Source organism: Zootermopsis nevadensis, unplaced genomic scaffold, assembly GCF_977971745.1.
Source record: "Zootermopsis nevadensis isolate Lab colony 2312 unplaced genomic scaffold, Znev_1.0 Znev_ptg000017l, whole genome shotgun sequence".
NCBI classification, from domain to species: Eukaryota; Metazoa; Arthropoda; class Insecta; order Blattodea; family Termopsidae; genus Zootermopsis; species Zootermopsis nevadensis.
Window position 1 is genome coordinate 4,192,297 of NW_028259149.1, and position 27,998 is coordinate 4,220,294.

Sequence of the window (27,998 nt, forward strand, 5' to 3'; positions counted from 1 at the left end):
TAATATTACAGGATCCGAAATTCAGATGAACTAAAACTCGTATGTAAATTTTACGTGCTTTATTGATAATATCTGTTAAAAATCGATATCGGTGTTCTGGGTAGTGACGCCGTCTGGACTAACGTTTCAGAGTAAAATTCTGCAGCCATCTTCAGGGCTGAAGATGGAGGTAGTTTGTTCCTTCGAAACGTTTACGCGATGTCACAACCCAGAACACCAACGTCCACGTCTTCATCGCCGTGAGAACCTCAGATCGCATAAAATATATGTTACAACATGAAGAAAGAAATGAAATATGAAAAGCAGGAGAAAGTAAAAAGAAAGTTACAGAAACAAGGACAGAGAACCAGAAGGGAATAAGAAGCGTGTGAAATGATAAAACAATGAAGAAATTACGTGAAGAGGGATAAGGAAGGAAATGTTAAATGAATACAAATACGTCGTATGTGTTCTAGGATGAATAGAAGTGTCTGCTGTTAATTTCATAGTGAATATCATTATTACGTGAACTACGAACACGAAGGTAGCAATTGTTATCTCACGTGTCCTATGGACAACCTTGGATCACTGAAAATTATATCTTAATTAAATTTTCAGATATTGAAAGTAACGCCCATTCGTATGGCAGATGCAACTTTTCTATGGCGAATTATTACAAACTTTAAATAGGTATGTGTGCTGCAGAAAAATTGTTACACTACTTTATAAACTTAAATCAAGGAAATGAGAATAAAGAAACTTTAGCATTTCACCTTTACGTTTCCTGTCCGTGCGAATTCATTAAATAAACCAACATTCACCTTCATTCATGATCGTATCTCGTCTCTTTCGACGCATTAAATGTTGCCAGACTAAAGTCCAAATGATTTGCTTACGACAAACAACGTTCTTGCAGAAGTTTAGTTCCAGGTTTGAGACATTTGTTCGGAATGTCTCTTTCACGTTAGTTATTTTAATTAGACTAAATCAAATAGTGATGTGATGCTTTAAACTCAAGAATGAAATGTACTTCACACATATTAAGTTTCCAAGTTTATTCAGTTTAACTATATTCACTATAAGCTGCGTGTTTTTAAATTGCCTGTCGTGTTCTGTAACTACCCTGCATCGGATTTTGTGAACTAGCGATGAGATGTTTCTTTTATCAGCACTACTGGGGTTGAAACCTGTAACAGACACAAGAAATAGATTTACACTTCACTGTCAGTCATTTTATTTCGAGGGCTTCACGCCAGAAGGGTTATCAGCACAAAGGGCGATTGACGGGAGACTAAATTCCTACGCTTATTTCGATTGACGACTTTGCGTTAGTAGTTTGACTTTTTTGTGTTCATATGCCCAAATGTAACTCTAATACGCCCTTTTGGCATGATTCCCTCGATTTGTACTGAAATTTCAACAAAAATTTATCCATTAAACGGTACAATAATCATACGGACGTTCAAAGATGTATCTTAATGTATGAGATGGGAGGTTTTCATGTAGGTGAAAAATCTGGATTGTGATGCCGTGTAGTCTTGTAGACCATTGCCGACGTTTTGGAGTAACGTATGACCTCCTTTAGGGTATAACATGAAAGTGATAAGTTTCTCCGAAACGTCGGTGACCACCTTCAAGATTTCGAGGCGTCACGTTGGTATTTTTATTTCTTATAAAAGTTAACAGGGACGGATGTTTCAGTGTATGTCATTGCGATTATAACTTTTGATCTAGTTTAGAATAACTTAATTTCCAAATCCGTTCTTTACGATTTCTTTTGTATATTATTTTTAAATTTATTTCAAATAGTCTTATTGTTTTGCAGACTTGATTATTAATAAAAGCACGACACAGTCTAGTGGAATTAATTTTTTGTGCAAATATTTTAAAAATTATATATTGTCGTAGGCTGTGATTAGACATCATTTCACTATGCACTTCTGTTGAGTGCAAAGAACGGACGTTTTTATCCATGGCTTAAATTTATTGTTGACTGAACCGTTTATTCGATAAATTGATTCACCATTTCACAGAAAAGATCTAACCTAATTGGTAAACTATAAAATTCAAGATGGCTGTCTTCCTGGTTTGTAGTCTGGTGGACGTTTACAAACGTTTCAGAGGTCCTTTGTGCCTCCATTATCAGGGCGATAAAATGCTGCTTTACTGTTCAAGAAGGAATTAGTGACCACGTGAAACCACCTATAAGATTCGGTAATGTAGAGGGGAAATATAGTTGGTATGAAATATGAGAGGTTTATTTTACATTCTTTCATTTCTAGGGGGAGGCACACTTGTGTACCATTAATTAAAACAATTATTAATTGATCGTGGATTTCTTACCGAGGACGATATCTGACGCTTCTAGAATATGAAGAAGAACTGAAACGAAAAAACAAATTTAATTACGATTTTGAATTAATTTATTCTGATTATTAAATAAATAGAAAGTAACATAATGAAGGCCTTCATAATTTATAGTTTTCGGCCATGATCATATCAAGGAAGGTGATACAGGCAGGGCATGTAACACGCATTGGGGAAATTATAAACGTAAGCAGAATTCTGGTCGGGAAACCTGAAGAGAGGAGACCACTTGCAGGACCTGGACATAAATGAGATGATAATATTAAAATGGGAAGGTGTGGAGTGGATTCATGTAGCTGAGAAGAGGGGACCGGTGACCGGATATTTTGAATACGGCAAACTTCGAGTTTTATAAAAACCAGGAATCTTTGAGTATCTGAAGGTCTGTTAACTTCTCTAGAACTTCACTCCATGTAGCGTTGTGTGTTATACCACCACGCGTTACTCACCTCGGGATCTGCTTTGTAGAGACACTTGTTTAGTTCAAATGCCGTAGCAGCAGCACTGTTCTCTTCTGCGAAACAACAATTACATAATTTTATCGATTATTTGCATGTAATAATCGAGATGACAGGTATTCTTTCATATGTGCAGCAAAGAGGGCTTACAGGATTGTTTCTAGAAGAATCTTAGAACGGAGATTAAAACAGTTGAATTTCAGGTTTCAAATGACAAGCACTCACGAACGCGTCTGATTTAACAAGCTGATCGTTTTAATTTTTATCACGTTGGTATCGAAATAAATATGGATTAATTGCGTCAGGGGTTTCCAAAATGTATTTCTTGAGATTCATGCAGATAATCCGCTGAACATCTGGGAATAACAGCAGAATTATGACGCAATAAAATGTATGATCAGGTGGTACAGAAGTGCCAAAACACTTGTGGAATAAATTAAATAAAGTACCGACTTCTTTATTTCGATCTTTAGCACTGCAAATTGTTGAGACAGGCAGAAAATTCATTTAATACTCACTGACGTGTTTGCATTTGGTTATCATTTTTCCACCGCGGTCAGCCAACAATTCAGGCAGCATTCCGATAATTGTGTCATAATCCGCCACTCCGTCTTCACTCAGCTGCAACAGTTAAACGGAAAAAATGAGCACAGCAGGGTCATAACGAATTGGTCTTCATTGTCGTTCTTAAACGCGTCGTAGCATTGGTTTTTAAACTTTGAAACTACAAAGTAGTGTTTCATTTGACAGCCGAACACTTCCACTTCGATGTTCGTCTTCTGGAATGCCGTGTAGACTCGTAGGTAGATTCCAACGTTTCGGAGAAACATATTGTGGCCATCTTCAAGGATGAAGACGGGCACAGAATGTTTCTTCGAATCGCTGGTGTCTACTAGTCTACAAGGCGCCAAAACCCACAAGTACTTTATCGTTATCCTCATCACCGCGAGAACCTCAGATCTCGTTGGAAATAGAAATAAGTGTCAGAGGTTAAGAGTTATGGAAGAAGGGTTTTAATCCGTGCACTTACCGCTCCGGTCTGCTGGTAAACACACCCGAGATAGTCCTAGAACACACGAACACACTTTTTAATCTCAATTCGACCGTTTTTCAGTTTCGATGTGAAGAAGCAGTTATGGATAAAAACACAAAAAAATAGAAGGAAAAAGGAAGAATTGCATACAAAGAAAGAGAAACAAAGGGAAAGAACAGAATAGAAATGATGAATGTGTGAATTAATAACGAAGATAATTATATGTATTTGTGGTTAATTTTTTGGTCTTGTCAGTACTGTACCTTAAAATGGTCGTCTTCGGTAAATTCTCCATGCCTGGCGCTGTCGATTTGACCTGCGAGTGGAAAGTTAAATGTCAGTAGGTCTGCGTACAAATATTGCGGTTTCGTTGTTGTAAGTGGGTTTTATGCTAAAGAAATTTGACATAAAGCCGTTACTGTCACAGGACAACACAGGGAAAAATTGTGGAAATGTTAGTGACATTTTTACCTTGATGCTCATTTATTAGGTATGAAGAACATTATTACAAATTTAATAACGTTACTGTTTCTGCGTTTTTCATAGTCAGAATTTACTTTACGTTTATTTTGTTAAATACGCGTAATATGGAAAAATCTCTCGATTCAAAGTCGTAGTTACACATCTTTGCACAGGCATATCTTATTGTTCTAATATAACCCCTGCTTTTTTAAAGAAAATAATTTTGTTGTGTAAAAAATTACACTATGTAACGCGTTCTTGTATGTGCTTTCCATTAGGAGCGTATACAAATTCGGACTGACGTACATCCACGCGAAGCAGTATTGGTAACTGCGTTCCCAGTACAGTCCCATCTAACTCGGAACCCACCTACCAGCATGCGACGGCTGTGTTCTGCGTTGTGTCTAATTCGTTTCCCGGCATTTCGCTCGCTGCTGCTGCTGCGGTGGTGGGTTCCACGTTAAGTTGGACAGTCTGTATATTTCGAAGCGCTGAGGGCACATGATATTAACGCTTTAAAGCACGATGGTATCTATATGTACCACCTACGTTAACATTCAGTAATCCTGTGTTTTGTCCACAGAGTGTATTTGCCAGTTTTACGTGATTCTAAGTATAAACAATTCCCTCAAACAGCATTATCCAGTTGATTTCTGTAATGGTGAAGTGTTGCGTTTTCTTTGCGGTACGAACTGAATTCTTAAATAATATTTTAGATGAGCTTCGTGATTCAAAGCGTTAATACACAATGCAATTGAAAGTCGGTACTTGCTTTCTTGAACTCCGGTTTGGTCCACACACGTGTCGTGTAGCATCTTCATCATTTCCTTCGTGTCGTCGTCTAGCTTGTCCAACTACAAGCATAATGAGAATCGGAGGGTTACTTATATAACAGCGCTGCATCAACCGCAAGGGCTATTTAGCAGGTATTAAAGTCGTGTACAGGACTTATGTGGCTGGATTTTGTGAACACGATATGAACCTTCAGATTCCATGGCAATAGACTAGCTGAGCTACTTAAGAGCTTTTGAAAAGCGCTCTGTTCCATGGCTTTAATTAGTTATATAAACATATGTAGTCAGTTTTGATTCAATACAACTGGAGTGCTACATACAAAGTAAAATATTTTCCACTTTGAAGCCTGTGTATGAAGTTATTATGCAGTATTGACTCGTGAGGAAAACTTACCGGAGAACCAGCTAAAGCCGTGCCCACGAAGAAAATGGCGGTCGCTGTAAGAAACTGCAGCATTGTAATTCTATAGGCTGTGAACGTGAAAGAGTGGACTTGCTCCAAATTACGCGACTGATATACCCCGATGTGAGCATCAACGTTGTCATTACTCTCGATAAACGCCCTTGATAACCACACGAAGGACACATCTGGTACAGAATGACCACTGGTGACCAATCGTAAAGAGTATTATCAAGAGGAAAAACATGTAATCGGACATGCATATTAATTTTAAAATTATACTGTAGCAGTGAGCAATACAGTTCGTAAGTTCGTGGTATTCAAGATCCACACTTTTTTTCGCAATTCAAATTATAACTAAAAAGAAATAACAATTTGTGATTCCTCGTTGTCGTCAACCAATTTGTCGTCAAAAAATGACGCCATCAACAATGTCAACAGATATTTGTTTACTCGGCATTGTTGTGGAACACAACAATGCCGAGTAAACAAATAACGCTTTACAACAAAGAAATCAAAAACTATTAAGCCAGTCGCATTATCTCTGCTCCAGAAGCAGCACATCGCATTCTTGAATATTGACTGAAAGTTGGCCTAAAACATCAGAAAAGTGAAAAAAGACGTTACCAAGTATTTGAAGTACAAACTCCAATAAGGTAAACTGATACTCATTCGATATATTACGATTACGAAAACTATTATGAAAACTGACTTTATGATCGATTTTAAGACGAAGATTTGCGGGGGTGGGGCTGGACGTAAAAAGTTGACTGAACAAGAACTGTTGGCCTCTGAACAGCGACGTAAATCTTGAGTAAGACACTAAACTAATTAGTTAGTTTAGTGTCTTACTCAGGATTTTAAAACGCAACCAAACCCCCGAAGGGGGGGGGGGTTAGTTTGGCCTCTGAATAGCGACCTAAAGAACTAAAACATCAGACCATTGAACAGCGACGTAAAGAAGTAGAATATCAGATAGAGACAACGCTCCGGAAGGAGCGCGTTGCTCTAGTAACTAAAAAATATTGACATGGTTACTGCTCAAGAATAAGTAAGTCTATTGTTGACTGCGTTTCCTCGAAAATTATACATTGTTGAAAGAAAAACGGATGGCCAGTGTCGTGCAGAATTGGAGAAGTAGTGAGGATGATTCATTGTTTAAAGATATTAATTTGTTGAGTGACTGAGTGGTTTCATTAAGCTTCGTGATACCTCTTATTCGGCTACGAGTATAAAAATATCAAATTCATGTTTAAACTAAAATTATAGTAACGTAATTATTGGTAGTCGGATTCGCGGCTGAATTTTGTGGAATAATATAGTGGCATTTCGTCTACTAAAATGCTGCCATTATCCCTCAATATGTACTGATTCTCGAATTACGTAGTGGCAACTTCTCAACATGAAATGTAATGTTTTGTCACGACTTGTTCATAAATTATTTTGCTAATGGTATAAGACTTAAGTATTAAAAATATATTAAATTTTTTTTGCAATATCTGGTATAAGACGTTTCAACAGAAAAAATGTATGTTGCAGGTTAGGTTAGATTGGCCAATCCAACTTACTAACATAATGTATATACATCGTTTACCACTTACAACAGTGTACGTGGGTTGGATGACCGTGGTTCCATCCCTGGCAGGTACAAGCACGTTTTCTTTCACCACTGTATTTGTGAGTGAATAGATAAAGGAAGATAATATAGACGTTAGTAATGACATCAAAGAAACAAATGGGAATCCTTTTGAATTTTACACCCCTGTTAGGATATGTAGGCCTAATTGGTTTAATGGAACATTATTCACCTAACGTCATGGGCTTGATGAAGTCTCTATTTAGAAGCGAAAGTAATTACGTGAGTTTCCGTGTACTAGTGATTACAGGATAGTGGAAAATCCCTGTTAGACTGAACGATACATTCATCACGGCTTGCACGATGACTCAAACTCAACAATTCATGCTTTCCCTTCTAATGCCTTTCGTACTCTCAGGTACATTCATGCTTCCTGAGTATAAAATTTCTAACTAAAAAATAAATATAATACAAAAAGTGGCTGCCATTTTTGGTGCATTTTGAAAGCACCTGGTTCAAATCCCAGCACGGAGACCGGTTGTCCTCACCGATATTTTTTCACGATTTTCCTCAGTCCCTCAAGACGAATGCTGGGATAATATACATTGTCCTCTTCATATATTTTTCAAGTAATTATTCATCCTGTCATTTTGTATTAGATAGTTACTGGTAGTGTCATTAAATACACCACAATCAAAATAATCAAAATACATACTGCCAGGTTCTTAAAATGTTGGATTATGAATTGAAAGTCTGACGTACCGGGATGTGATTCATGCCCTTATTGCGTAATCATCTTTCCAGGAATTCATTTTCGTTCTTGAGGCCGCCATTTCGTCCATTTCAGTGTCAGTTGTCGATGGCCATAGTATGCTTCAACGCGGCTTCACCGGACCGCTTAGTTCCTGTGTGTTTCGTACTCTGTAATTTTTTTGTTAGTTTCGTAACAAATTCACTGATGTGGAACAAAGCTTCATTCATAACATGGGATCTTCTAGGGCAACATAGTTTTGTGATTGAAATAAGCATTTGATATATGATTGTTTCCTGGAACGTTCTATCGCTAGAATCGCCGTTTATAATCCAAATCGAAGAATCTGTTTACGAGTAACAAATTCCACGACTATTTGAAGATCGAGACATGAACATATATAACATTTTGGTAAGAAAATGTGTAGAAATTACACGTCTTGGGACACGGCGTGTATGGGAGGATGGTATGAAAATGAGACGTAAGAAAATTATTCCAGCGTGTGGACAGGATTCATCTGAGTTGTACGTAATGAGAGATGGTTGCGGGCTATTGTACACACGGTAATGGACCTTTGGAGTCCATAAAGTCAGGGAATTTTTTACCAACTGAGGGACTTTTAGCTTATGCGTCATGTAGTCCTGTACAAGTTTACCGACGTTTCAGAGGTCCTTGCTGCCTACAGTATTAAGGCAGTGGCATCTTCTGTAAACTTCTACCAGACTACACGGCCATTTTCAGAAAGGAATGTGCTGTATGGGGTTAGTTACGAAGGAATAGTTTATGTTTTTGCAGAAAGTCTAGTTTTGCGTCTTACAGAAGTTTATCTGCGCGTGTCCTTTGTCTGACTCCTTACTGTTTGTGCTTGTATGTTATGTTTACTGAGACGTATCAAATGTCTTGCCAAAGTCAGAAGTGGAGAAGGTCGTCCAGTAATGTACGGATGTTGAATCCACGCGAACATGAAAATTCGCAAAAGCATTTGTCTTACCACTGAAATAATGTACACAGTAACTATCATGTTCACTGTGTCGAAGCATGTTATTGACTAGCGACAGGAAGCCGCGGTTTTAGAAGCAGATGTCTTGTCAATTATTATTTTTTTTCTGAACTTCACTTGGATGAAGTCTTCGATTATAGTGCTCGGTTTAATGGCGGTCATGGCCACATCCAAAACATATATCTAATAATCGAGCAACTTGGCCGGTGGCTTCGTTGGTGATCATTTGTTGATACGGGATTTTGAGCCTTATGGGACAATATTTATGAATATATATTTACTTATTTTTTACTTCGGTTTTCCGTCAGTCTTGACGGGTAGTTTACTAAAGACATATTTGTTTTCTGAGTTAGTACCAAAATCCAGTTTATGCGTTACCTGACGTATACAGAGTTAAGGAATTCTATGTCTGGTTTCTGTTATGGTTTTAGAATTTCATGCACCACATAATACATCCTTAAACATTATATTACAGGTTGAAGCTGTCTTCTAGACCAGAGGTCTCCAAACTAAAAAAACATAGCACGCACCCCCGGAATAAATAAATAAATATTTAAGTGTAATTTTTATTATATTTATTATTTATTTATAAATAATTTACATTTTATGCATTTCTATCTAGCATCGCATCATAAAATCACAAATACAATTCAATATAAGAATACAAAAGAAAATTAAATTGAAATTATCTCGCGACCCCCATGGACCATCTCTCGCACCCCACATTGGAGACCATTGATCTAGACTAGCTAAGAGATGTTTTCGAATGGTATTAAGATGTGTTAAAAGGATACAGTGAACATTTCTGACGGCTGCACTGCGGTACAACACGGTCATTCCGCTGTGCGCGATCGCATTTGTCCCTTTTCCTTGTGAAGATGGTCTGGCGGTTAGAACGCTGGCCTTGTAATCCTTGGGTCTCGGGTTCGATTCCCGGCGGTGCCCGAATTTATAACTTGTGTTGGGCAAGGCCGTGGTCTAGGCAACACGGAGTTTTCCTCCGGGGGCATCCCAACAATTACTCCATTCACACACAGAAGAAGGCAATGGCAAACCACTTCTGGATCATCTGCCAAGAACGTATATGAACAGGTCCCAGTCCGAGAAAGGATGGAAGGATCCTGTTCATATGGACCTGTCGTCAGACAGAACACTACAAATAAAATAAGCGGCACATGCGCCAAATATCCTCACTGTTCTTAGGCTTATACGATAATCGGATATAGAAACTTATGTTTCCTGTACACTGCCATAATACAAAGACTGACTTGTAAAGTAGTCTATTTATTTGGTTGTTTCACGACGCTCTACGATAAAGTTTAACCAGGAATCTTCTCACCTTGTGGCAGTATCTGTATTCGCGGCAGCTTTGTTCGTCAGCGGTAGTATGCTAACAGATCTAAGTGACCTAACTTGTTGTCTTAGCACGCTTGGGAGAAATTAGAAATGATATTAAAATGAACCTTAAATAGGATTTTAGGATGTAGAATGGAATCGTTTCTCTCGGAATTAGGCCGAGTGGCATAATTTGTTCAACCTTTCGATTCTGTAAAAGGCAGTGAATTTCAAGATGGCCGTCTTCTAGTAGAATTTTACCGACGTTTCAGGGGGCCTTGCTGCCTCCTTCATCAGGGCGTCTATAAACTTCTAGCTCCGTGGTGCTATTTTATCTGCTTTGCCAAGTGGCTGGGTGCATTACCAGGTTTTGCACTTATTATTTGTATGGTGCCCATGGGTGTGTACCCACGTCTCGTAATTCCTATTCGGTTCCCGGTGTTTGTTTAATTTTTTGGGAACACCTTAACTAAAGGCTAACGCTATTTAAGAATTTTAGTATCAACTAAACTTACAACTTTCTCGATTTTGTGAAGTAATATCAGTCTTGTTGGTATGACTACGCTGTATTAATTGTGTTCTGTCCTATTGAATCTTAAGCTAATTGTTACCAGGCAGTAATCTTTACCTGAAAGCCTGTGTTTATTGAATTGTGACGTCGCTGAGATAAAACAAAGTCTTGTACTGCGTGTGCTCTACCTGAAACGTTCAGTTTAATACTTTTACCATATCGATTCGCTCTGACTGTCACAGGATGTTCGCATATCGACTTAGAATCACACGCTACATATTTCCATATATGTAGATATTTTGTTAGTCGCTTATTGGTAGTTAGAGATATACTGTAATCGATGAGTCGTCTTAGAGGCCATATTATTTAAAATCAGACACCCAGCATCTATTTCAGGGTCATTTTTCGCTTGGTATACCTAGGCGAAGGTAGTAAAATGAACTTCAAAGAAATATGTTGTGAAGATGTGATATGGCGTAGGGTACCCTCCAGTGTTAGGCTTTTACGATGTTGGAAACGGAAGTTTGGGTTACACAGCACGGAATGTGCCAATCAGTTAAATGTCTGTCAAGTACTCAAATTAGTTTTGGCACCCATTTTCGAAGAAAGAATAATGTGCCTTCTTCAGAAATGGCGCCGTTCATTCGCGCTAGGGAAAGAGATTTTGTTGTTCACTGAATTGGAGGCTGGTTTATCAGGTCGAGAGGTTATGTGGATGGATAGTCATTGCCCATACATATATAATCTGATTAAAAGAACAGTCCCTGCCAATGTGTGCTTTATTAGGTGCGTCATTTGTTGGATAATACAGTTTTATATGCGGGATACACAACCCCATGTGTCCGACAAGCGTGCTGATGTGTACGTGAGCTTCTCTGTTTCGTCCAGAAGTAGGAAAGGGCCCAAGTTGAACTTATGTTCGGAATCCTGAAATTTTTAAAATATTAAATTATACATCTGTGGATTTAAGAAGACGAAGAACTGGAGGTGACTGTCTTCTGGGATGTTGCACTGTACAGTCTAGTGGTCTCGTGTTTTACGAGACTATACGATGCAACATCCCGGAGGACAGACATCTTTATTTTCGTCGCCATAAGAGTCTGAAATCTCATCAAATTTAAGAACTAAATACAGTCGTCTTGGCTATTACACTGAGTATAATATTATCATAAATAAAGCTAATGGTTTTATTATTTTACCTTCGCCATTGAGGTAGTAGGCATAAAATTATATATCTATTGAATTACTTAACGTTCTTTGAAGCACGAAGCTCATTTAAACAATATTTAAGAATTCAGTCCGAACCGCAAAGAAAACACAACACTTCACCGTTACAAAAATTAATTTCTTAACGCTGTTTTTTTTTTCATTATGAGAATCAAACGGAACTCATGCTGTATGTGGGCAAAGTGTAGAATTATCGGATGTTAAAATGGGTTGTGCATTCATGCACGTAGCCAAACGAAGAAACTAACTTTCATTAAAGAATAATGTATGTTACAAATTCTGTCGGTTTCCTTATACTGCTGTAGGTCCGAAGCGTCAGAATTTATACTCAGAATATAAAAGTAAATGTTCACAGAGTTTGTTGGTTGATTCTCAGGATGTTTAACGACGTTGCATCAACTAGACATGCTGATATCGTGAATGATCTGAGAGGATGAATATGAGCTTAAAGGGAATCAGGCGTGTGCTTCAAGGTATTATTGCAGCATTTGTTTGGAGGACCTGAGAACAACCACGAAACAGATTAGTCAGGATAAGTGTATCCGAACGACATTCGATCGCGGAACCATTGGCTATTAATATGAATAAAATTCAGTGTAGACAGAATGGAACTTCAAGCGATATATTTGTGAATAATTTTATTCCTCTGTTAAACCCTATGTATTCATGATTTATAGTCTATTACCTGATTTACCTGCAGCGGAATTTTGTTAGTCACCGGAGCCAACAGCTGTTAATTACTTATTTCGACGTGATTTTTCTGTGCATGACTTATCCGCACTAAACAAAATACGTGCTGACACCGTGTGGAAGTGAGCTATTTTGCCGACGTTTCAGATGTACATACGTCAGGGTTTGTATTAAAGATGATGGCAGTATGTTCCTCTGAAACGTCGGCAACGCAGCTCGCTTCCACATTGTACCAGCACTCGAAAGCAAGATCAAAACTAAACGTAATTCACCGTGGAAGACTTAAAATCAGTTATTAGGCCTACTGTTTTCTGAGGCGTTGTCGTGGACATATTCTGTGTTAAGGAAATGTAGCTGTGGACTGCAATATGCTGATACTTACTATTGGGATGCGTTTTCCCAGTAATGCAAGATAAGCGAGTACAGCTGAAAAAGGAGAAAATGACAATGAATTAACTTATTTCCCAGTAGTTACGGTCATGAGGATGGCCGTCTTCATGGCTGCTGTGTCATGTAGTATGGCAGAAGTTCACCGGTGTTTCGCAGGTACTTGCTGCCTCCATCATCAGGGCGATCGGTGAACTTCTACCAGACTACGCGGCGAAACATCTCATAAGACAGCCGTTTTCATATTCGTCGCCTTAAGAACCTGAAATTTCACATAGGCTTGGTTGGGCCTGTTATGTAGGGGGCGGAAGAAGAAGAAGAAATCTTACCTCTGGATTTTCTTTGTGGTAGCACTTATGCACTTGATAGGCCTTGTCACAGGGGTCCTTTCCGGCTGAAACAGAAACGAATACGACAATCGAGACAAAGTATAAGCTATCATATAAAGAGGAAATGATGTGACCGATTTAATCATGTTTCACAGCTTGTAATTTGCATCTGTTATCACTGCTTTGACTATGTCGAGGATAATTTGTTGGGTGGGACATGTAGCACGCATTCATACAAATTCATACGCAGTTTTGGCCGGAAAGGGAGCAGATGATTCTCGAAGTAACGGGATTAAGATAAATTTTAGAGAACTTTAAGTGTGGACTGGAATGAAATGGCCCAGGGTAGAATCGAATATCGGGCATTTGTGAAACGGTAACAAATCTTCGGGGTTCTTAAACGGCGGGAAGTTTCCGGTCTATCGGAGTGACTGTCAGTTTAAAGAAACTTCTATAGTAAAAGTCCTTACGTGTTCCATGGCATGTCTTCACTATACGATGGCCCTCTTCCACGATCTCTGGCGGTACGTTCTGCAGTTCTTCATCAACGTTGAAGTCTCCTTCATCGTTGAGCTGTATGGATGGAGATAAGTGTATGGAGATCACTATCATTTCATAGTAACAACTTAGTGAATTCTGTTTCCGTTATTGCTAAGAACCAGGTGTATTATTGCACGGAATTTTTCATCCTTCGTAATAAGTTTATTTATAAAGCTTATGCGTTTTATAGGTATCTTATTAATGTTCCAATATTACTTTTGTCAGTAAATTCATTTCAATTCAATTCATTTATTAGAGTGCTTGGCAACAGCCAAAGAGGCCAATAACAGCCAAGCACTAACAATAAATATATCAATACAAAAACAAACAAACAATGAACTAAATATATAAATGTGCAATATAATAATGATAATATATTAATTCATTAATTTATTACAAAGTAATTAACAGTAAATGAGCTAAATATGCCTAAAAGTGAAACACTAAAATACAAAAACAAACAAATAAACTAATTATATAAATGTACAAATAATTCAACTCATTTATTGCTAATAATCAACAAACAAATGGGCTGAATAATATGCCTAAGTATATAATAATTAAATTAAAAGTAGTAATAATAATAATAACTACAAAAGAAGCAGTAGTGTACTTACAGCCATGAGTTCGACCATGACACATTTAACAAAGCACTGAAAGGGAAAAAATACGTAATTATATTTGTGTTATGAGTACATTTAAAAAAACTATTACTAAGTGCACCAATGCGAATGTATTAAATGTAATTAAGTTTGAATCTCAAGTTAATTAACTAGTGATAATCATTCTTCAGCTGTCATTTTTCTGTCCCTCTGATCTGTCGTAGTTCGGATTTAATCCGTAGACAATTCTTTATAACTTCAGTGGAGTGTTTTGTGGAAGACTATTTGCTTACTATAAATTGGAAAAACGTAAGATAATTGGCTATTGGCTATTGTGGAACTGAGTTTTCCAAGGTAATCAACGCACTAGAGGACCAAACGTGTTACATATAATTACTTCTTTGTTAACCGTTAATATTTTGAATACGTCGTTTATTGGATCTGTATTGTTATAAGTATTTAACATCCGAATAGAATTAAAATGAAAACGCTAACATACACACAATAATACACGTTCACTCGTATCTGTGTTTGACACTGTGTCACTCATCGCCCTGATGATGGAAGCAGTACGCACCTCTGAAACGTAGGTAAACTACCAAGAGACTACACGGCGGAATGTCCAAGACGAGTGTCATCTTAGTGTAAAGCCTGAAAGTCTTCTGATTACATTGTAAGATACATGTGCAAAAAAGTGGAATTTTTTCTGTCTTAAGCACAATTTGTAGTAATTAACTGTTATGTAGCAATCATACTTAACGTAACATTACCTTGTAATTATCTGGAGGGTCGATTTCATCTATACGAGCCTTAATAAATTTTTCGAAGTAAGCTGTAACAAAAGAAAAAATATTACATATTCCTTCAAAACATTATGGTTACTAAAATATTTTAAAATTTCCTCTTCATCTTTCTTGAGAATTAATTACTTAAAATACAAATTGTTTATTAGGATTCCCTGGACAGGGGATCGGCCCATTGAAGGTCTAAATTCGCACAAAACAAGAGAAAATCACATTAATGCTCGAACCCATGACTCGATCATCATTCAGACTTCCTGTCCCATGTTTGAACGAACCCTAGACTGTGCGACTTTTTTTAAAAGCGTGTATTAAAATTGTTTTAGGGTACGGCCAGCCATTAGTCCGTCTGTCCACTGCCTTCTAATTATTTTCTTTCCATTTTATCTTTAATCGAACATAACATTCTTAACACATTCATTCTCTCACCTCTTTCCACATTATTTTCGCTTCTACATTTCTCATCAACCTCCTTGGCTCTTTCAAATGCACGACCCGTCAGCCCCTGAAATAGAAGAGCGTATTTTATTCGTATGTTTAACGAAATCCACAGCTGAAAGGTGTATTCACGTTTATTTGTAAATTACACTGCAGTTATTAGTATACGGGGTAATATTATTATTAAGTGACCGCTACTTATAAATTTATGCATTCATTTATCACATTTCTTGAAGTCTATTTTACCAGGCGACGTGTTTCGGACATAATTAGTTCATATTCATACCACTGGCTATCTTATTTTGTCACAATAATATTAATTATAATGTAATAGTTTGCGAGGACAGTCAGTGACCTCAAGATGCCAGAATCAGATCAGCCCAGAACACTTTCTATGATTGACTGGTTAACCTCAGTACCTCAAACAAATGCTGGAATAGTGGACTACTTTGATATATTTCACAGCTCTCTGCTTAAGATCATTACGTAAAATTCGTAGTTATCTTCCAAACTTATCCGTTTATATGTATTATACGCAGTTTAAATAGCATTGTTAAACAACGTATAATGCCCAGTCAGCAGTAAAATAATTTTAAATGAATCCAGGATACAGAGAAATCCAATTCTCATAATTTTTTAGTTTATTATCGCAGTTAACGAGAAACGAACTTACTGAAGCGAGATCTGCCACTCCCAAAAGCAGCAAGATGGCTGACGCTAGTACACGTTCTGTGGTCTTCATTATGGTGACAAATGTTCGACTTGCAGTAGACCCCTAGGTCTATATACGGTATTATCAGCCTTGAGTTATCTCGTTCCTGGAAAATTATTTAAGATGCGACGGACTATTGTCCGCGTAAAACTCACGGGAAGGAAGTTGTAAGGCCGACGGAGGTGATCGAGTGGAAATCCTATATAACGAAGTTAATTACAGACATTTGATTCAGTACGAGCTTCGTCATGTTCAAATAACAAGTTACGAGAGCTTAATTAGTGACGTCCCTGCCTGTTGACATTCTGACTAACCTCGTGGATCAGAATCCTCCGTGAGACGCTGATAGTATCGTAGCTAGTCAATAACATTTTACGCCTCTCAAGAGACCCGAAGGGTACCGCATTCAAAATAGCCCGCTATTGGACCTTACTTTCAGCCAGATAAATCCATTCCACACTCTTCTCTGATAATGTAGGCAGTAAGTACCCCTGAAACGTCGATAAACTATCAGACTGCACAGCGCAACATCCTAGAAACAGTCTGTTTACTCGCCGCAAAGGAAACGTCATATCTTATTTGTAAGATTAATTTTAATATTATCCTTCCATCTATGCTTGTGTCCCAGGCGATTTGTTTCCTGTAGATTTTCTGACTAAAATTTTATAAGCACTTTGTGTCTCTCCCATGCATATTAGGCCTAAATGCCCCTCACACTTCATACTCCGTGGTCGGATCATCCTGACAATATTTGAAGAGTGCAAATTATGAATCCTCTTGGAAGTTTTTATGTATACAATAGACAAGTGTTGGCTGCTAGATTGGCGATTTTTTTAAATCGCGAATCAGACTACAGGAAGTGTAGTAACATAAGCTTATCTCTTCAACATAAAATGTATTAATTGACTCTTACCTGTTTACGTTCTTAACAATCTTCTTATTGACCGTGTGTATATGTTTACCACGACTTCCAACGAAAAACATGGACGTGCGTTCTAGACTTTTCCGTACTGATTCAGTTCTTCTTCATAAACTGGTTGACAGAACAGCATTGATTCATAGATATTTGATTCTGTGTTACAAACTGATCGATGAATGTAGTATATAGTCTAGGTCAGTGGTATTCAACCTTTTTTGTTCGCGTACCCCCAGATATAATTTCTCTTCAACTTTGTACCCCCAAAGTTGTTGGTGTATAATTCAAGTGTATATAATCTACATCTAAAATAAATTAAATAAATTACATCACTGATTATTCAGTGTTTATCATAAAATAATTTTTTTTTTAAAATTTCACGTACCCCTTAAGATTTCTTCGCGTACCCCAGGTTGAATACCACTGGTCTAAGGTACATGTTAAAAATCATGTTTGTTTGGTTGGTGGGTGATCATTTTCTCAAATTGATATTTTCAGTTATTGTAACCTCAAATATGTCTTGTTCTTGGATTTTTATTGCGGCTGGAGTTCAAGGTACGACTTCTGTTTTCGGGGATGAGCCACGTGTAATGTTTCGGCAAATGTTACAGTTTCCATCTTCAGGATAAAGATGTCAACTGCAATATTGTCGAATCTTTTATGGTTAATGATCTCGTATCTAGGGATAAATTCAAATTTAAGCCGGAAGACTGGGACGAAAGAGATAATTTGAGAGATCTAGGCTTAAATGGATCTTACAGAAATAGGGTGTGAGAATGCCGTTGATGTTTCTGTCTACTTTAGCACAGGCCACACTATTACGAAACTTTGGTAGACTACTACACGACGAAAAAACCCAGAAGACGGCTGTCTTCGGACTTACCGCCATGAAAACATCAAATCCTACTAAATGAAGATTCCCCTCGGCTTGTGACAAGCCGAGCGGTTCAGAGACTGTCTCAAATCGTGGTCCAAAACAGTTATAACTTACGATTTCTTCAGTGTGTTTGCATGAATAAATTACAGTTCAGATGAAATAAAGTACAGACGATGCTTCAAAGACAGGAAGTGTTGAGGTTAGATTTCTGTTAATCGTCAATTTTGATTTCTCTCCAAATGTGTTACCGTGTACGAGAATTTGTAATGCATACGTCATCGAACTGCGTTCTTTGCAGATATTACCCACATGCATATTCTGAGGGCTATTTCCCTTTCTACTATGCTTTGTTTATGATAAAAAGCGATTTGTGCTTCATACAAATTATAGGTTATATTGTAGAGATTAGGAAGAAAATTAAAATTGCGTAGTACAGAATTCTAATAAATTTAATTAAAATTCCTTGGTTATCTTAGTATATGAAACATGGGGGCATATGCATTGACAGTACATCCGCATCTACTTTTTTTTTTGTACATAACTCTTACGTTTATACTTTTTAAGCATTCGCAAATTCCCAGGTCCGGAGTATCTCTAGCCGAGGGCCATGATGTTGGTCGTAACGTTGCTTAGGCAGGATGGAAACATCCTCACAGTATTTGTACATTTGTGTTTCTGGAATAGAGCGAGAAGGAACCCGCTGTTGTACAACACATAAAGAAAACATTGCTGAATCCCTGCCATTAAGAGGGTTTATTGTGTGCATATAAAGAAATTACAGAATGAAGCAGAAGGACCAAGCAGTGGCGGCCGGTGTGTTTACGCTGTTCCGTTGGTATCGATAAGTCTCAGGTGCATCTCGAAAATGAATCCATTTCTGAAACACGAATTGTATGTATAATACAACAAGCATTCGGTAGCAGTTTATACCGGCCCGCCGAACACATACGTTAGAGAAGTTGCTTTCCTTGCAGGCACTGACTGTTCTCTACTCCCAAGCGATAAAGACGTCGCGTGTGAGGTGGTTTCACGGTGGTACCACCCTTCTATTCTGGGCTCTTCACACGGCAGTTTATATATTAAATTACATACAACCTGTGTATGAATGGTTAAATATTTCGACATTGACACGTTTTCATCTGCGACCTGTATTATCGTAAATGTAATAATTCAAATTATATATGTAACAAGTTTAAGTAGACTTAGTTGATTTAAAGGGACAACTCAGGGATGGATTTCACTAGTCTGAGTACATAAAATTGCCGTCATAATGACGTCTTGTTGTATTTTATGTCGGTCTATAAATATAGATCATGCATTTGACTCCATGGAGCAGAGCACTTGAGAAACTTTTGTCACTCAACTAGTCATGAAATGTTTCCCTTTTATGGAGCCCGAAGGTTCATTACTTTATTCTCGGGAACTCATCACTAATATCCTCCAACCCATTTCCCTAAGATCCATTTTAATATTATTCTCCCATCTACGCCTGTGTTTTCTGGGTAGTCTCTTCTGTTCAGACTTCGAATCAAAAATGATGTAGTCGTTTTTATAAAATGTACAACGTTACCTTTAATACGTAGATGCATTAATGTTTATGAAGAAGGGTGACCAACATTACCGTTGAATTACGATCGTACTAGACGAGTGAGGCGCTTGGAAGGTGATCTTTAGGAACGCGCAGACAACACGTTATCTAGTCCTTAAATACAGGGAATGAAGTAATATAGATGAAGTGTTTTTTGGGGGGGGGGGATCGATAATTGACTCATAATTTGTACTGTTCTATAAATATTGTGGTGATGATAAAATTAAGGACGGTGAGATGGGCTAGCCTTGCAGAAAAATGTGAAGGTTGGAAAGCTTAAAGAAACAGACCACTTGTAGACCTAGATGTAGATGGGAGGGCTACACTAAAATGAATCTGAAAGGGCTAATGTAAGGTGTGCACTGGATTCACTTGGCTCTTGTCAACACGGCAATGAACCTTCGTGTTCCATAAAAGCCGGAAAATCTCTTGTTCACTTGTTTTGCTGTCAGAATGAGTCAGTCGGTCAGTTAGTTGGTTACATTGCCTCACGTATTTCTTCTTTAAGCTGTTGCATCATTATCGTGCTATTTTTATATTGGGTTTGATGAAAAGGCAGTAATATTGTATGTCCAGTTACCGAGTGCGTAGTCTGTTATCTGATTAATTAAACTTACCACTCAGCCGAAGCAATGCCGTCCCAGTGATGCAATACGCGCCTGTACAGCTGAAAGGAAATATACGATTAAATAAATTTTCGCGGTGTTATCTTACAGAACTCACAAATAAATTGTGCAGTGCTCGAATTTTCGGCTGTATTACTGCTCAACACACACAAAAAAGTTTGTTGCTGTTAACCTTGATGCTAGTGGCAGTGATAAAACTTCGGAAGTGGCTAAACATAATGGTCTTACCTCAGGATTCGCATCGTGATAGCATTTGTGCAGTTGATATGCGGTGTCGCAAGCATCTGCTCCCTCTGAAACAGATAAACCCAAAATAAAAATGGTTTTCAAGATTTTTTTCCGAATAATTTTACCCTTTTCCTGTCTAGCTTATTTCGTAAGGAATTATCATATGCGAAAACGGCATAAGTCTATCTACGTGGATCGTTGTGGAAATAAATAAGCTTTAGTTCAATGTCACTCTCTGTAACGTAATTTGGAGTAATCCAAACAAATGCAACCCAATACAACCTATACATTCATGTTACTTAGCATGATGTAATCAAAAGGAAATTAAGAACAGCAAACATAGCTTTCGCTAAGAAATATTTCGTGTGTATAGATTGGATTGAATAATATTCTACACCGCGTAATGAAAAACCAACTTAATGAAAATGAATGCATTGATGTTATAATCTTATTTTTCTTTATGCCCATATCATTTTGTGTCCAGTTTCTTTGTAGGTAACTCACGTGTTCCTTTGCATACGCTGATGATTCTGTGTCCCTCCTCTACTATCTCTGGCGGAATATTACCCTTTTCTTCTTCGATGTCATACACCCCATCATGTGAGAGCTGGCAACATAATTTAGTAATTTAGTTTAAATATATTATTTCAATATCTGAATCACTCCTAAGTAAAAACATGCATACTTTTTACATTTGTACGCATGTCAGCATACATGTTTTCGAATCAACATGTAGTCCTGTATGTATTACAGTGAGGATAATTGGCGGCTGTGCCGCTAGTATTAGGAAAAGCGGATTCCGACGCAGTGATCGCCTATAGCAGAAAGACCGTGCCGTACCGCCAGCACAGCTAAGAAGTATCCTCTCCGTAAATTATGAACCCTGTATTGTCACAGTTCAGGCGCCGGGCATTTGTGAAAGTTGTGACATTTTGAGCGGTAATTTGCAAGTGAGCTCAAAATACTTACGGAGTCGAGTTCGACCATCAAGCACTTCAGGTAGCACTGAAAAGAGTAAAGAAATGCATATCAGTGTTTCTTACAAAATAATTTGTAATTAATGTAACAAAACGATCAGTTATTACAAAAATGTCCGCTGTTCACTGTCGCCATTTTAGAAATTACACGTAGAATTTTGTAGGCCTCTGAAACCCGGTAGGGCTACACCTATGAAATATCATGACTTAGAGCGAACCCCCCCCCCCCCCCCGCCCACCAAAAAATGAAATTGGGAAATATGGCAGGGATTTGAATTCAAGGAAATTCTTGAGCAAAACTGCAAATCGGAAAAAACACCGAGCGCGTCAGAAAGTTTACTTTTCGTCTGCCTGTGCCCAGACAATTATGTTTACGGCAGTTTCGTCCACTTTTCGTTCTGTCCATTCACATTCCCGTCTGATCTGTTTTACGTCCTGTTAATTTTACGCCCACAATTCATTTTATGTCCTGTGTTTATGTCCACCCGAGACCCAGCAATCACGACTTTTAACTGAACCCCCACCCCCTTCCCCTAAAATGAGATTGCAGCGCTGAAACCATTGAAATACAATGCAGTCTGTCAATGTGTGACGCAGAACTGAAGTACGTAGGATCACGCAAAATTTAATAATATTATTTGTCCTAAACACGGCTATAATTTATTAATACCTAATGTTAATATGCATGTCACAATTTTGTCCTGCCAGGGATCGCTGGGTGTTAAAATAATAACCGTTCCTATAGTAACAAGCGCAGTTTTATTGAGTCATAGGAACCACTGCAGTTAACAATAATTCAGTCTTTCCTTATAAACACTGTAAGATATTACAATAAAGAAAACTGCAGAGAAAGTCTGCGAAACAAGAAATATAGCCATATAAAGATGGCTGTTCTCTGGGTTGTAGCGCCTGGTAGCCTGGTAGCAGGGACCTCTGAAACGTCGGTAAACTTCTACCAGACTACACGGCGCAATAACCCAGAAGACAGCCATCTTCGGACTCGCCGCTGTGAAAACATGAAATGTTATGGACGTACACGTTTGGACAACAAATTCTTGACGAAATCTTATGCGAAATTTCGATGAGCGTGTTCTAAGAAGTGCGTGCGGACATGCTACATCGGAGTCTTTTGACTTTTGCTAACGTTAGATTAGGTTTGTTTGTGTTGATCGTCACGAATTTCCAGTAAGACTGGCAGATCAACACTGCAAAGAATACTGACGTCACACATATGTTGCAGTATTCGTAAACACCCTGTAGCAGCGTAGAATGTGAACGATTTGATGCGCTCATGTGTTTATTTGCTTGAAATTCTAGTCTGGAGACAACCGCCGAAGAATTTTCAGAATGCCTTTGTCTTATGGCCGGCAGATCGCCGCGTGTATTCCAGTTTAGCAAACCTGTAGGAATTCGATGCGTGTAGAGTACGTTTTACCATTGCAGAGACGGCACGACATTTTTGCAAATGCGTTCTTTAAGATGAGATGTTCCGCATTGACCTTGAATGTTTCTTTATTGCACAAATTATCTTTTTATTGTAATTGCAAACAATTCATTTAACATTGCACCAAAAGAAAATTGTTTTCTTTATATTGTTAAATATACATTTCATCGAAGCATGTTTCAACCGAATGCTCTGGATGTTAATTTAATGTATATTTCGCGTTATGTGCAGTTTTTTGCACCTTAAGATCTCTCTAGGAAAACTCAAAAAGTTACGTTTCAGATTTGTGTAATATATAATTTATATAAAAATGGTATTCATCAACAGCTTATAATGCAGATCCTACTTTCAAATTTAATCTATATCTGTGACTAGTTTCGGAGATGAAACATTCGGACAGACATATTCCACCTCCCCATCTGCGTTCAGTTAGATCTTTATACATATATACTTGAAGAATGAATGTATTACGTACAGTGTTACTAGGCACAAGTGGGATTCTAAGCAATTATATTATTAAGTTACATTTTCCTCGCATTTCATTATACGTCTCTTGTACGAGATATTTAAATTCCATAAAGTGAAAGAAAGACGATTAAATAAGGAGTAGATGGGAGAAAGATATAAATGAAGAAAAGGAACTGAAATTATTGAATTATTGCTTATATTAATTGGAATGTAGACTTAGTTTTTTCGTCAAATATGAATGGGATATTTATGTGCAGACATGACTACATGCAGTGCACAGTTATCTTGCTATAATTGTAAACAACATTTTACCTTATATTTTGGCAAGTTTTCTGCGATAATGTCGCCTCTGAGAAACGCAGTGATGTATCCTGAAAAAAAGACATGAATATCTTATGAAATTTTAGATCCTCGCGGCGATCATTTATGTCGATTGTGGTCTCGTGGATTGTTTCGCCATGTGGACTTGTAGTTTGTTGCCAGCGTTTCACAGAACATCAAATTTGAGGTAAGCCGTGTGTTCTTCCAAAATGCTGGCAACCGACAGCAAGACTTAACGGTATCAGTGCAGAATATTACAATCGACAACGTAAATGATAATTCTAACAAATACTAATTGAGCTGTGGCTCAAGATATTAAGATTATTTTGACAATTCGATTAAGAGCTTTGGTTCTCTGTTAATGTCTGTACGTAATCGGCTGTAGATTAAAGCCATTTCCTTCATTCTTCATTCGAATCCAGCTCCTGGTTAGTGCTAGATGAACACTAATTCATACAGCAGTAAAGAACTTTCATTCGCCCGCCTTCATTTTCACTTCTGTTCAAACTCACCTTTGTCGGCACCTATTTACAGTCGAACTGACCTTTGTCGACACCTACTTCCATTCATTCTCACCTTTATCAGCACCAACTTCGGTCCTGCATTTCGTATCAATCTCTTTGGCTTTCTGCATGGCCTTTCCCGAGAACTCCTGATAATCAAAAGTCGCATAAAACAGCACATAATTTAAAAATGGCAACGTGACTAATGTAGGGTGATGTGGACCAGTAATTGAAAAGTCACTGTTTTAAATATGGTCCGCATTGCTTTAGTATATCACCGACCTATATGACATTGATTTTGGTTAAGATTTTTGTGTCTGTCTTCCCAAACAACGCTTGAATTAATTGATGGATTTTTTTTGTAAACTTGCCGCTGGATACGATCCTACCATTTTAACTTCCTGTCTACATACAAAATGCCAGTACAAGAATCACACAACCAGCACTCGGCGTGGTGAAAGATGTTCGAAAAATATGCACTACTTTCTCCCAGCATTTGTTTTGTATACTTGGTCACAGTCACATGAAATATGTGGATAGACATTAATTTGAGGGCGATAACTAATAGATCACTTACCGCTGAGATGCATACCGATCCCAGGATCAGGATGGCGACGGTGGTCAAGAATTGAGTCTTCATTGTGACTGCTGTTGGGGTAGGTCATGCCACAATACTTGCCTATATACACGTTATCTAGCCTTGAGGAATATTCCTACACGGAAGTTACAACACAACCAAAGGTGGTCGCTCCACAAATCACATGAATCCACTGAGTTTCATGCAACAAATAACACGTTACATTTTTATATTGCATTGTTACTCTGTTATTTAAGACATAACTTTGCATGTATGCTGTCTTCTGGGTTGTTTCAGAGGTCCTTGCTGCCTCCGTCATCGCCCTGATGATGGCAGCAGTAAGGACCTCCGAAACATTGGCAAAGTACCATATTACACGGCAGTCTTCGCGAAAAGGTTGAGATTTGAGGTTATCACAGCGGTGAGGATGAATATGTTGTTCTGGGTTTTGACGACGTGTAGACTAGTAGGTATCGATGTTTCTCCGAAACGTCGGTGCCTACTTATGAGTCTGCACGACGTCTGAACCCACAACAGTACTGTCAAGTAGGATGAGTCGGGTTGCGTACGTCTTAGAACGCATGGGAGAGATGGGAGATGCCTACAAAGTGTTGATAGGGAATCGTGTAAAGATAAGGGCACTTGTTAAACCTGGGCGTAGATGAGAAGAAAATATTATGATGAATTTAATGTAATAATGTAAAAGGGTGCGGACCGGATTTGTCTCGCTCCGGATAAAGTCAGGCTATCCTAACAGCTTTTTTCGTAATTTTCCTCAGTCTCTCCAGGAAAATTGCGGGATATCGGTGTGGCTTAAGTAGACCAGTTGGACTGGTTCCCGTATCTGAAACCAATTCTTCGGGCGCGACTCACTGATCGACCTGATGATGGAGGCAGCAAGCAGCTTCGAAACGTAAGTAAAGTTCTGTCAGACTACACAGCGCAACATACCAGAAAACAGTAATCTTCGTGCTGAGTTTTTAATTGCAATATTCAGAGTGGATGCTTCCTTATTATCCGATTGTGTAACGGCTGGTGTTCGTTGTCAGTGAATGGCGTGCTTAGCGGTACGCATCATGCGTACTTGTCGATTGCTACACGTGATCTCCTTTGATCTCCGCTCCTGTAACGCTATGCTGCAATCTAGGAATGTGAATACTGTAATTTCTGATTCTGCTGACGTTTATATAACAAAACGAAGTCACGTTATTGTGTATGAAAATATATCAAGCGAATGTATAGTGAGGTGACATGTCTGAGTGGGACTATATTCGTCTGTCTGTCAGTTTACTTGCTTTATTAGCAAAACTACTTGACAGATGTAAACTAAATTTGGTTTAGGAGATGTAGCTTACATTGAACCTTGAAGAACGGATTTTAATGATGCGCCGGGTTGCTCAGTCAGTATAGTGACTGACTGCGGGCTGGACGACCGGAGTTCGATCCCCGACTGCGGCAGAGGATATTTATCTGGGGTCCATTCGCCGTGGGTAAAGCGCGGACGGGGTGTGATGCTTACTCCATTCTAGTGTCGAGTTTAAGAACGAGTATTGGCTGTATCACCTCTCCCCCTGAGCGCCTACATGGCGCGTAGCGGGATAGCGTTACTTTCTTTTGCTTTATAGGGAATTTAATTTTGATATGTATCCGTCAAATATAACATCTACTACACCAAACGATGCATGAAACTAACTTCTTCCTTTGCAAATTTATGCCTTTTCAGGTAATGAAGGATTCCCACCTTTATGTGACCTGGAAGTTCATTAACATGTTCACATGGTCCTGCCACTGGTTTCTGTTGTGATTCACGGCCCATTTTAATATTATCTTCCCACCTGCTCCTGGGTCTTCAACGTGTTCTCGTCCCTTCAGATTTTCAGACCAAAATTTTGTATGTATTTCTTATTTCTTCCATGAGTCCCACATGCCCCTCCCATATCATCATTTTGTAACGCCTACATTGTGGGAAACTCATTTAGCTTTATTTGTTTTCTCAGAAACAGCTCAATTTAACAGACTTTGTGCAGGAAATAGAATATGTATTTCACTAAAATGTAAGATATGCAATATGTTTCAATATGTTGAACGTTTAGCGAAATGCAGAGAAAATAATTTCTGTTCGTAGTGTGTATAACTTGGCAATAATATCGGCATGTGTAACAGCGTATCTGAATATTGGTGTTAATTTTTTGTTTTTTGTTGTAAAAATACATGATTACATAAGACCATGACTCGTTTGGCAATTTGTTATCCTTAATTACATATAATATGTTATAAATTCACCTCAGTTATCTTCGTAATTAATTTCCTGACCAAACTTTGTAGTTTTTTTTCCCCCAGTATTCTGCAAAAATAAAACACTTCTACCGCGCTGTCAGGATGTGTTAAATGCGGTACTTAACTCTCGGATAACAGCTGTAATGCGTACTATGAAGAGTAGCATTAGTAAACTTGACAGATTTATTCTGTTCTATCAAGGACATCAATTATTCTAGAAACAATTCATGAACATTGTAGTGAAAACCAGTCGCCATTAAAGCTGATCGTTGCCTTTCAGAACTGACTCCTCCTCTAAATCCGATTGGGTTCAAGGACCTTGCCTCGTCTTGCCTTTAGGTCGCACATTGCCGAATTGCCTGTATTATTATATAGCAGTCCGTTGGAAAGTTTACAAGAGAATGTTTAACCAAGGAGGAATGAAGTGACAGGAGACTGGATAAAACTGCGCAATGAGGAGCCTCATAATTTGTACTCAATATCAATTATTATTACAATGATCAAATCAGTGAGGGTGTGGGCGGTTCTTGTGGCGTGCATAGGGGAGATGAAAAATTCTTACAAATTTTTAGTTTGGAAGTCTGAAGGGAAGAGAACATTTGGAAGTCCTAGGCGTAGATGTAAGTATAATATGGATGGAAGATGTGGACTGGATTTATCTAGCTCAGAATATGGACCAGTGACGGACAGTAATGAACCTTTGGGTTCTATAAAATTCGAGACTTTTTTTTGCTAGCAGAGTGTTCTATTAGCTTCTCAAAAAGAATTCTGTTCCATGGAGTTAATTACTTAATTGCTTTGCTCA

General features: G+C 38.1%; 3 protein-coding genes and 2 long non-coding RNA genes across 6 annotated transcripts; 2 read left to right on the forward strand and 3 right to left on the reverse strand.

Annotated features, from left to right (window-relative positions):
* Positions 1-1,019: 1,019 nt before the first annotated feature.
* Positions 1,020-5,645, reverse strand: LOC110838397 (general odorant-binding protein 83a). Its single transcript, XM_022081546.2, has 8 exons — positions 5,488-5,645; positions 5,072-5,153; positions 4,101-4,153; positions 3,835-3,870; positions 3,323-3,425; positions 2,796-2,860; positions 2,323-2,361; positions 1,020-1,166 (listed from the first exon to the last, which is right to left on the reverse strand). The coding sequence occupies exons 1-7, from the start codon at positions 5,548-5,550 to the stop codon at positions 2,344-2,346; spliced, it is 420 nt and encodes a 139-aa protein (XP_021937238.1). The 5' UTR covers positions 5,551-5,645; the 3' UTR covers positions 1,020-1,166; positions 2,323-2,343.
* Positions 5,646-6,004: 359 nt separating this feature from the next.
* Positions 6,005-27,996, forward strand: LOC147873628 (uncharacterized). Its single transcript, XR_015535456.1, has 3 exons — positions 6,005-6,149; positions 25,696-25,829; positions 26,640-27,996. It is a non-coding gene; the product is annotated as an uncharacterized LOC147873628 (long non-coding RNA).
* On the forward strand, positions 6,592-9,357 carry LOC110838399 (uncharacterized). The gene is made up of 3 exons (XR_002546096.2): positions 6,592-6,633; positions 7,033-7,138; positions 9,296-9,357. It is a non-coding gene; the product is annotated as an uncharacterized LOC110838399 (long non-coding RNA).
* On the reverse strand, positions 11,428-16,512 carry LOC110838395 (general odorant-binding protein 83a). 2 transcript variants are annotated; one of them, XM_022081544.2, is made up of 8 exons: positions 16,353-16,511; positions 15,671-15,746; positions 15,212-15,273; positions 14,457-14,492; positions 13,770-13,872; positions 13,300-13,364; positions 12,966-13,009; positions 11,428-11,593 (listed from the first exon to the last, which is right to left on the reverse strand). In XM_022081544.2, coding segments are annotated over exons 1-8 (456 nt in total). In that variant the 5' UTR covers positions 16,422-16,511; the 3' UTR covers positions 11,428-11,592. The 2 variants fall into 2 exon arrangements, with proteins under 2 accessions (XP_021937236.1, XP_087206283.1); XM_087350157.1 differs by lacking the exon at positions 11,428-11,593 and having other exon boundaries at positions 12,965-13,009; positions 16,353-16,512.
* On the reverse strand, positions 18,919-25,012 carry LOC110838396 (general odorant-binding protein 69a). Its single transcript, XM_022081545.2, has 8 exons — positions 24,917-25,012; positions 24,413-24,488; positions 23,828-23,886; positions 21,596-21,631; positions 21,131-21,233; positions 20,627-20,691; positions 20,390-20,439; positions 18,919-19,061 (listed from the first exon to the last, which is right to left on the reverse strand). Coding segments are annotated over exons 1-8 (453 nt in total). The 5' UTR covers positions 24,980-25,012; the 3' UTR covers positions 18,919-19,060.
* Positions 27,997-27,998: the final 2 nt, after the last annotated feature.